Source organism: Perna viridis, chromosome 14 (genome assembly GCF_037379345.1).
Source record: "Perna viridis isolate PV_CMFRI_1.1 ecotype Kerala chromosome 14, ASM3737934v1, whole genome shotgun sequence".
In the NCBI taxonomy this organism is placed as follows: domain Eukaryota; kingdom Metazoa; phylum Mollusca; class Bivalvia; order Mytilida; family Mytilidae; genus Perna; species Perna viridis.
In genome coordinates, this window is record NC_142458.1 from 10,908,154 (window position 1) to 10,919,607 (window position 11,454).

Here is an 11,454-nt window from a genome sequence, read left to right on the forward strand (position 1 = left end):
ATCATGTACATACTTTGTCATCGGCATCTTCTTGTCCTTGTGTAGGCCAAAAGCAAGATCCAGTGGAAGGCGAGGATATCGTCCAAACATAACAAAATATAAAGCAGCTCCTGTGGACTCATGACGAGTACAGTTATATGCCTGGACCATGGGTGCCATGTATTCCTTCCAGTTGGACTGCTGATGCGGCTCAAGGGTACCATGCATATTCATCAAGGTCCTGTTGAATCTCTTTGGCATTCCATTACCCATAGGATGGTATGTTGAATCCGACTTCTTCATTCCAAGTAAAACAGTTAGTTCCTGAATAACTTCGCTCTTAAAAATTCATCCTTCATCAGAATGAAGTTTCCTCGGAATGCCGTAATGGACGATGAATTGGTCGAAGAGTGCCTTTGCAGTGGTTCTTGCTGTTTCATTCTTAGTTTGAATCGTTTGAGCATATCTGGTAACGTGGTCCGTGATAATGAGGACGTGCTCGTATCCACCCTTGGAACGCTCCATCTTCAAGAAATCAATAAAGACAAGCTCAAGTGGGAAACTGGATTCGACGCTGACTAAAGGGGCTCTCTGACTGTCTCTTGGTGTTTTCCGCTTGATACATCTTCCACACTGAAGTATCCAGTTGTCAGCTGCACTATCCATCCCTGGCCAGTAGAATCTGTCTTTGAGTAAAGATATGGTCCTATCTTTACCTGGATGGCCCATGTCATTATGAAGTGACTGGAGAACAGTGTCTACATGTGCGGAAGGCAAAATCAGCTGTTTCTTGCAGTCATCGTCGATAATTACCTGTCGGTACAATACACCATCTCCCAGAGTCAGATGATGGAATTGCTTCAATAATGGAGTTGGTCCAACTTCAGCTGTTGTAGGTTTCTTCCCATCTCTGACATGTTATACGAATGGCTGTATAACTGGATCCATGGATTGTGCCGGTTCACAGTTTTGTCTGTCTTTTTAGGATCAAATTCCAATCCACCTTCAGACACAACATGATCCACATACTTAACTTTCCTCTTAAAGAAAGAACACATGTCAGGTGCTAACTTCATTCCATGCTGTTTGATCCTTGTGAAAACCTTGTGGATATTGTCCAGATGTTCCTCATATGTTCTGCCAAATACGATAACATCGTCTATGAATATACAGCAAATCTTGAAATGTAAATCAGACAAGCAGCTCTCCATCATACGCTGGTAAGTAGCTGGGAAATTTTTCAAACCAAACGGCATTCTGTTTAATTCATAGAAACCCAACGGACCAACTGTGAATGCAGTTCTCTCTTTATGGTTTTCTAAGATCTCAACCGGATGATAGCCGCTCTTCATGTCTATGGTTGAGAAAAAGGTACTTCCTGTCGGAGATTCCAGCAGTTCTTCAATTCTTGGTAGAGCATGACTATCCTTCTTGGTATTCTTGTTTAGCAATCTGTAATCCACACCCTGTCGTAGTTTGCCATTCTTCTTCCTGACTAACACCACTGGAGATGCCCAAGGACTATGAGATGGCCTACTAGTGTTGGCTGATAGCAACTGTTTAAAATATAATTTGACTTCATCGTCCTGGTGGAATTCGCCAAATACGTTGCTTGAAAGGCTTGTCATCCAATAAGTCTATCCTATGCTTCACTTCGGTGTTACCAATGTCGATGTCGTCTTTGGCAAAAATACTCTGATACGATTTGATCAACTGCTTGCCCCTCTCAAGTTGCTCTTGCGTTAAGTCGCTTTTTTATCGCTTTTGTACCCACCGTCCAAAGTTTGCTTTTAAAGCCTCCTTTCAAAATAAATATTGTCATAATAGGTTCCGGTACCCACCCTCCAATGTTTGTCTTAAATTCCTTATTGTTTTAAATATGAAAAGTGTCAAAAGAAGTCCGGTATCCACCCTTCTATATTGGGTTTGAAATTCTCCTAAAAATACTTTGTAAATAGAATCATAAGTGGTCCGGTACTCAACCGCCAGTGTTTGCCTTGAAGTCGTCTTATTAAGATAAATAGTGTCATAATAGGTTCCAGTACCCTACCTCCAGTGTTTGCTTTGAAGTCCCCCTTTAAATATAAATAGTGTCATAAGAGTTTCAGCTACCTACCCTCCAGGTTTTGCCGTGAAGTCCTTCTGTAAAAATTACTAGTGTCAAAAAAGGTTCCGGTACCCACCCTTCAAGTTTGCTTGAAGTCCCCCTAAAAAGATAAATAGTGTCATAAGAGGTATTCGTATCCACACTCCCAAATTTGTTCTGATAACGATAAACTTGAAATAAATATATATATCAGACTTTGTATCGGATTTAAATACATATAAATATCTATACCATTACAATATTGATTATTGTTTAGCTGTTGAAAAATTGATACCATACATGTATACTCGTGTACTAGACAGTCATATTGTTAACACAATGTTCATTTGCGTTTCTGCTTGAACAAAACAAAATTATACATGAAAACAAAGAATTATTCGTTGAGAAATTGAAAATAAAAACCTGATCTATGCACACATTATTCATTCGATAATTTACTTGTATCTTAGACTCTGCAGTTGAAAATGGCATTTTACTTACCTCTTATTAACACACAAAAATACTGTATTTGCGGGGACACATAGGCTGCGCATGTTTTCAGCGACACTCGCCGACGTGTTTGCTATAGTTCATATGACAAAGAACGATCAAAATCAACTCTGTGCCTCTTAAAGAGTCTTAAATTGGTGCTATTTAATCTAAAACCAAATAATCATATGCAAGAATTAGCATGTACAAATACTGAATATAACACCACGAACAAGAATGTATTTGTCTGTATAGAGTTTACTGGAAATGCATACACGTATTACAAATATGCAATTTTTTAGTTTGATTTTACAGATGGACAAATTTCAGACAAAAAATGTGTGTTATAACCCACATTTCGTCGAAAAAAATGAAAATATTTTAAAATTTATTCATAAACAGTTTTTTTTTTTTTTTTTATAGTTATCAGTTCTGAGCCAATTATTAATATGAGCTACTCATATGTAATAAGCATCAGTTGGAGACAACTCGAGTCCTGATTCGAAATACGTTGAAAGTATTTTCCACCTCAATGACCAAAAAAGAACAAGTTGATAAATTCCAATCGCATTTTGTCAAATGACAAATTGTTCCAGTTTAAAAAAAAACTATAATGAAATATGACCATGTAACACTAGTAGTCCCTTATTAGGTATTTCTGCGCATTCATACATATGATGTCATGATTTATTTTTAACGGGAATGTAGAATCATAGAAATACCCATGCTATACGCACTATTTCTAACTTTAGAAAGGTCAGATAGAAGAAAATAGTTCCCGGATAGTTTAGTTGAATGTCAATTTAAAAGCCTGAGAACAATTAAGTAAGCAGGTAATGATGACGTATTCTTGTATGACTTAACTGATAGGTCTTTCTTTTTTCGTATGGATTGTCTTATAACAGAGAACCCTTGACGTATGCAAATACTTTGAAAATTATTTAAGGGAATGTCCTTTAACAGAATACGATACTTAAAATATCATGCAGCACTTAACATGTGTCATCATATCCTCTTTATAAAACGCTTAGTTAGTTGAATCAATTAGTGTAAAATACAAAGGCGCTTACGAATGGATTTGCATGGACTATGACGGTAATTTTTTTTTGTTTTAAATTACAGATATCTAAACTTTTTTAATAAGAAATCCGGATATGTACAATTGCAAATGACAAGTGAAAACCTATTATCGAGACTATATAAATGTGCATGAGTAATCAATGGAACCAAGGTTATAGCGGTAATCAAAAGAATGTAATCCAGAGACAAAGACCAGACATGGAAAACAGACATACACAATAAAGAACATAAAGTAACTAAAATCATACATACAAAGTAATAAAAGTAAATGAGCATCATAAGAATGAGGTAACATCAATTGATCGATTATGTAAAAGAAACATGTTTTACCCGGCATATTTTTTTTTGGGAGGGGGGGGGGGCTAATCAGTTTCAAATGTGAAACTAAATACAGAATCAAACAAAGTATCTAGATTTACTTTAATTGTCTAATTGTTGATAGTTGTATATCGAATTATACGTATATATTGCTCCCGTCTTAGAGGAGGAAAATAGATCATAAAGTCCTGTATTTTTGGTATGTTAATATATTATCTAATACCTCATCAGTTTTGATTTTTGAATAATATGCTTAATGGAACTAACTTTAAAAGCATATTTGCATTATCAGATCCATTATCGAGATGTTTTAAAGTCAAAATTATAATGCAAGCAATAAAGAATCACTGCTACCTTGATTGTTCGTCAGCTGAAAACAGAAATATCCAAATGTGTAGCAATCTTATTACTACACAAACGTTTATCTAGAACAAAAACCAGAAAAGTAAGACGAAAGGCCGGGCAGGAGGATAGCACACATTTTTTAATTCAACTACTTTTGTGAGACAATGCTATTTGAAAAAAAAACAAATATTTATAGGTTTTTCTATATATCAATACCCCAACTCAACAAGTGGGAATTAAAAAGAATTCACTTCGTAAGTCAATGAAATTGTCTCCATAAATAGTAGATGGGTTTATTTCAAATTTGGCGTGTGACTTTATACAGTTTTTTTTAAATAATAATTTATAACTAAATAAAAGCTATGTCAAAAGGGAAAGGAAACACATACAAATCAAATGCTAATAAAACGTAAAAATATGAAGAATATATTCCTTTTTGTGGGTTGATATAAAGACATGCCAACCAATAAACACACCAACAGACAACCATAAGGACACACAGACAGGCATTTGTATAGACACAAACAAACTAATGAACACACCACTAGACAAATTTACAGACTCACAGACAAACCAATGAACACACCAACAGATAATCAGATGGACACACAGACATTATCTACTTTGTTCATTGAATGGAACTGATTACCAAAGGCGTTTTCACAAAAAGGTCTGTTTTGCCCAGCAAGATGATATCAAATGTGATATATTTAATATGTTTGATATGTTTTACGACAACTTATATAATTTGGAGGAAGTTATTGTATTTTAAATATAGTCAAAATTGTGATCGGAAATTAAAAATTCAACATAATTTTCTTTTGCGGAAACATTGTTATGTAATTTCTATTTTTAAACTTATTTACAGCTCTTAGGTGGTAAATATAAACCGGGCAGTCACATTCCCATTTTATTTTATATATGTAAACATTTGAATTTGCCCATGAAATGATCACTTTTGATATCTAAGCAATGTATACAGTTATCCACTACACATTGTGGACAGGCGGAAATCCTTCAGCTAAAACAAAAACAACCTCAATCGCGATAATTGTTTTTTATATATGTTTTTTAACACTTTTGTAGATTTGAGTCAGCCATGAAATATAATAACAATGCTCCTTCTTATGAGGAAACTATTATTGTATCTGATTGGACAGAAAATCCTTATGACTCGTTAGACACAAGTGGGAAACTGAAGGAACTTAAGGAATCAGCAATCCAAACAACGTCCCAGTCAAAAAGCAAGAGAAGATGCTTAAAAACTACGGTAGTGATTATTTTAGGGCTTGCCTGTGCCGCAGTTGCACTGAGCATAAAACAGGAAATAGGTATAAGGCTAATTGTAGAATTTAAACTGATTAACATTTCATTCCTGTTTTATAAACATGTCCATGTTTTCAATATTGATATTTTTGCATGTGATGACTTTCATCTATAAATGAACGCGTTTTAGTTACTTACATCAATAACATATTTCTCATTAATTTTTACAAATAATTTACACTGGAAATCACAAGACATCACTTTGCCATTTTTTACATTTTCATAAAGAATATTTTTTCTCGATTCGGGGGTTGCTTCACACATAGTGTCTCGACAACAACAGGCTAGAATGGTACATGACATATTTGGGTTTAAATGTTTAAAAGTGTCTACAGAATAATGTGGTTTGATAGTTGAAACCCTCGTTTTTTTCAAATTCATCTTATTAATTTATATACTAAAAAACCGGTTTCAAAATCGTGTCCGATTTTTATTTGGCTGCAAAACAATGAAAATTTAAAAACTTTCAGTAATCGGAATTCCCTTACCGATTAAATTGATTATGAACAAATCACTGGTTAAGACATTTGAATATTTCTTTAGATATTAACACACCCTCTACACCAAGAAAGTCAGCTTTCACATTCAACCACATGTCGCATAAGAATACAGTCATTTCAACATCTACAAGAGACAGTTTTCTTTGAAAGTTTCAACTGCTCTGATAGTAGAATAAACAATCTGACGTAATCTTACTGGGTTTTTTCCTGACTAGATATTTTTTTCTTATTCCGGTATATGACAAAGCCAGGCTAGAAAAATGTTTGATGTTTCAACGTTGAAATGTCTCGACAAATTCATATAACATTTCTATTCGGTACTTCTATATCTCCTTCTATTCTATTTTTCTTGAGTAATGTTGATATTTGTTAAAATGTCATTTTGACGACGGAATTGACTTCCAATAAGCAGCACAACATGAAACATTTGATACTGGGAATCAGAGTTATAAATGTAAACCGCACAATAAGAAACCATTAATACTCTTATTAGGAACCCGTGTTCTCTGCAAAGGTTAGCACATCAAGAAACTGTTGATACTCACTCTTATTTGGAACCCGTGTTCTCTGCAAAGGTCATCACATCAAGAAACAGTCGATACTTACTCTTACTGTGAACCCGAGTTGTTCTTTAAAGAGCAGCACAACAAGAAACATTTGATACTCACTCTTACTGGGAAACCGAGTTTTGATATTTGTTAAAATGTCATTTTGACGACGGAATTGACTTCCAATAAACAGCACAATAAGAAACCATTGATACTCTTATTGGGAACCCGTGTTCTCTGCAAAGGTCGGCACTTCAAGAAACAATTAATACTCACTCTTACTTGGAACCCGTGTTCTCTGCAAAGGTCAGCACAACAAGAAACCGTGATACTCACTCTTAGATGACATCCGATTTCTCTACAAAGGGCAACACATGAAGAAACATATGATACTCACACTTACATGACATTCGAGTTCTCTACAAAGGGCAACACATGAAGAAACTTGATACTCAATCTTAGATGACATCCGAGTTCTCTGCAAAGAGCAGCACAACAAGAAATAGTTGATACTCACTCTTACATGACATGCGGGTTCTCTACAAAAAGCAGCACACCAAGAAACAGTTGATACTCACTCTTAGATGACATCCGAGTTCTCTACAAAGAGCAGCACAACAAGAAACAGTTGATACTCACACTTACTGGGAAACCGTGTTATCTGCTGGTTCTATTAAGATTCAGATTTATGTTGCTTATTCATCTCTGTATACGTATTAATTCCTCTGGTTATGTGACTTGTTTGTTATCTGTTGTCCTGCATAAGTCCCAAAGGTTCGTTGCTATAAACAAGCCATTGTTCAACTTACATGGCAAAATATTAACATGGTCATTGCCAAAACTTGGAATAGATCAAACAAAAATTACGAATATATAGTATACATCTATTTTTTTTCTTTTGAGTTAAAAATTGAAATACTTACATATATCCAAAGAAGAATTGGACATTTTTTTTTCACGTCGAAAATGCATTTTATCCTAGAATTGATCCCTCTGAAGCAAAGAATTGACGGTTACGAAAAGGACAAAAAGAGTCTTGCTGAAGAACAAAACAAACAAGAGGAACTGCTTAAAGATATGCTAAAATTATTTCATGGTAAGATCTCAATTGTTGAAGCGTAGGTTTAAGTTTTGTAGCATATACCGGCGTGGCATTTCATTTGGTTTTAATATCAAAGCGGACTTTTGATCATACGCCGAGTCATTCATTGTTTTTTTTTTTTTTTTTTTTTTTTTTTTTTTTTTGCATTTAAGCATCTTAAGTATACGTTTTGACTTTGAATTATTCTTTTACGAGGTGGACCTCACTGAAACTATCAATATATATATATATATATATATATATATATATATATATATATATATATATATATATATATGTGTGTGTGTGTGTGTGTGTGTGTGTGTGTGTGTGTGTGTAATATCGATAACAGGAACTTTTGTAACGGTTTTGAACTGCGTGTTATAAAAATAAGATTGTCTTCGATGGACCGATTCAATAAGTCTAAAAATTTTTACCCATAGTTGTCGATGTAATCAATCTTTAAACTTAGTTTGTATTGTGTAACACGAGAAATGTAACGGTCCCACAAAACTGTAGCAGTCCCACAAAATTGATATGATACACAAGATATTTGAAAGAAAATTCAGTCTACTGCTTTTCTTAATATGACTGTGTATAAAACACCAGTGAATTAAGTTATATTAAATGTAACAAAAGAACTTAGAATGAGTTAGTATTGCAATGTACATACATATATTCCATATATTCGATGAAAAATGGTGTGTTAACAATAAGTATTCAAGCATTCTATTTAAAACGGATTTCAAATTGAAAATATTTATGTTAAACGAAATAATAATTTTCATCTAAGTTTCGTTATTTAAATTATTCAAATAATATTTTGGTATGTAAGGAAAAAACATTTGCATATTTATAACGATGTGTATTGTTTTTTTTTATTTCTAATTCCATCAAAAGTGTGTGAAAAGGGGTGGACAAGATTGTTCCGACATTGCTACTATTTTGCCGATGAAAAATTACCTTGGATAGATGCTCAGGTAGGAGGTCCGCATGCCTTTTAGTTGATAATTCCTGTTAAATGTAGTATAAACCGATATTTCAACCGTCTCTTATTAAGTTTGATAAACTTGTTCTCTTATTACTTGTTTAATTCGGAATGTTGAAATCTTGCAAAACCAGAGATCGTTTTGCATTTAGTGGCTATTCTTGCCGTGTTCAATAACACGATGTATATTAATCAGAAATTGATATTTTTGTAGTTTAACAAAACTTCTTAACGTGTACGCATCATTTTTATTATCATATGAATAGTCATATTTAACATGTTTGTTCCATTTTTACGTAATAAATAAAAATTTCTATTTAATTTGTTATATTTGGTGTTTTTGTTGTTGAGAAGACATGTTCCGTAATTCAAAATCTTCTGTATTTGTTAAAATATAGTATGAATAATCCAAACAAAAACTTTTATTACAGAAAACATGTGTTGTAATGTCTGCCAGTCTAGTAAAGATTGAATCAAGGGAGGAACACGAAGGTCTTGTTGAAACTATTAGAAATTTAGGAAAGGCACATTTTGCTATACTTTAGTATTGTAATAAAACAATATTGCATGTCAATTGAAAATTCTTATTGGATAAAAGGTGGCCATGTGTCATTCTTAATTCTGCAGTAAATTTCTATCAATCTTTACCATGTTCTGAATATGACATGGAAATCGATATCTTAGTCAATACCAATGTCATTTGGGCAATCTTGGTCATATATTGACCAATTTATCAAAACCTTTTATGTAATTAAAGTCTTGTATTCCGACATATTATTCTTTTAATGAAAGAAAGTCACCAAAAGACTATATTTACATTGAATGGCCCGTTCTTCTTTTTATTTACATTCAGAACATTCAAAAACAAAGGGTTAGTTCTTAATACGTAGTCAATTTGCCTACAGTTCGTGTATTTCAGAACCAGAATATTTTAATCTGCTTAAATTTGCTTCATCTTCTCCACTACTTTATTTATTTTATAGGTAATGAACACAATAGCTACTGGATAGGACTAAATGACCGTCAGGATGAGGGCAACTTTACTTGGATCTCAGATAAGACACCTGTAATATATTCCAATTGGAGAGAAAATATGCTGGATAATGATAATGAAAAAGACTGCGTGCGATTGGCGAATGATTATTCACTCAAATGGGATGCCTACCAATGTAATTACAAACGTTTCTTTGTGTGTGAAAAATAGAATATGACAATTCATTTTGTCACAGTTTAAGTACCTGTCTTAATCAGAATCATGCAAAATCTGAAATATATGATACACCCCAAAAACAGGCTACATATTTTTATTTTTGTAATTAAGTTGTTTAATGGGTCTATTGTTATGAAATGTGTAATTATTCATTCAAATCTGCCTGCTCTTAGGCGATAATCAACATTGAAAGTCTAATAGAAACTACTGTATTTGAGTGTCATTTACAGAGCTATCTCCATTAATTTTGAATTCTATAGTGCATTCTATACAATTTTTATCTCCTTACTGTTTACTAAAGCACTTTAAACAAGATATCAAAAATAAAAATATGTAGGCTCTCCAACCATGTATAACATTTTACATAATTATTAGCTGGAGTGCTATTTTAAAAAATTGTCCTTGTGTCGCTTTACAATGGTTCATATGATAAAATTGCAGAAGTAAAAGAAATCTTTCAATTCTATATTTAGATTCCTTATATAATTTTTTCAACATGAATAATTGATAAAGATGTGCATTATCATACAACATATATAACCTCTTTGTTTTTTATTTATTTTTTTTTTTATTTTATTTTTGTTTGTTTGTTTGTTTGTTTTTTTTTTTTGTTTTTTTTTTTTTTTTTGTTTTTTTTTGTTGTTTTTTTTTTTTGTTTTTTTTTTTTTGTTTCGTTTTTTTTGTTTTTGTTTTTGTTTTTTTGGGTTTTTTTGGGTTTTTTTTTTTGGGGGGGGGGTTTTGTTTAAATAAGAAATGAATAAGAAATTAGTATGTAACTGCATATTGAAAAGCATGTGTAAAATTGAAAAAAAAAACTAGTTTCTATTAAACATTATGATAGCAATGAGATGGCATGTACATGGAATAAATTTATTTTCAAATGTTTAAAGTAAAAAACTTGGAAAAATCTACCAACATGTGACTTACGGAACTTTGTATTGTTAAAAGATATATTTTTTGATCCAGTAAACATGACACAACTTTTAACAAATATCATTAAATATCATATTCATGAATTAATCATAATCTGCAATGCCACGCCATATATTTATGGCAGAATGTTTTATCAGCAATAAAACATGTTTTTAGCTTTATTTTTCATTTGTAATGACTGTACTAAGTCAGAGAGTGTAATCATGGGAACCAAGGTTATAGAGGTAATCAAAAGAATGTAATCCAGGGACAAAGACCAGACATGGAAAACAGACATACACAACAAAGAACATAAAGTAACTAAAATCATACATACAAAGTAACAAAAGTAAATGAGCAACTCGGACTCCACTAAAAACTGGGACCATGAACCAGATGCACCGGTAGGATAAGCGTCCTCTGTTTTTCTAGAAACACCCGCCGAGTTGCTCATCAAAAAAAAAGTCCGGGGTAGACAAACGAGGAAAGGAAAACCATGACCCGTTAAATAAATTAGTTTTCATGATGCTGATGGATACACCATAACGATCCACGAGTTTATGAAGACGACCATAAAACTTCTGTAGTGATG

The 11,454-nt window shown here is 32.9% G+C and overlaps 1 protein-coding gene across 2 annotated transcripts; it reads left to right on the top strand.

The window, feature by feature from the left end:
* Positions 1-3,495: 3,495 nt before the first annotated feature.
* Positions 3,496-10,486, top strand: LOC148598194 (perlucin-like protein). 2 transcript variants are annotated; one of them, XM_088561907.1, is made up of 6 exons: positions 3,496-3,649; positions 5,384-5,628; positions 7,654-7,767; positions 8,653-8,732; positions 9,172-9,256; positions 9,721-10,486. In XM_088561907.1, exons 2-6 carry the CDS (start codon positions 5,397-5,399, stop codon positions 9,942-9,944), a joined length of 735 nt encoding a protein of 244 aa, XP_088418033.1. In that variant the 5' UTR covers positions 3,496-3,649; positions 5,384-5,396; the 3' UTR covers positions 9,945-10,486. The 2 variants fall into 2 exon arrangements, with proteins under 2 accessions (XP_088418033.1, XP_088418034.1); XM_088561908.1 differs by having other exon boundaries at positions 9,172-9,232; positions 9,724-10,486.
* The last annotated feature ends 968 nt before the right edge of the window (positions 10,487-11,454 follow it).

Excerpts from the sequence above, each read along its gene's own strand:
- LOC148598194 (XM_088561907.1), top strand. The coding sequence starts at position 5,397 with ATGAAATATAATAACAATGCTCCTTCTTATGAGGAAACTATTATTGTA. Across the intron at positions 8,733-9,171 it reads TACCTTGGATAGATGCTCAG|AAAACATGTGTTGTAATGTC; the intron begins GTAGGAGGTCCG and ends CTTTTATTACAG. Across the intron at positions 9,257-9,720 it reads TGTTGAAACTATTAGAAATT|TAGGTAATGAACACAATAGC; the intron begins TAGGAAAGGCAC and ends TTATTTATTTTA.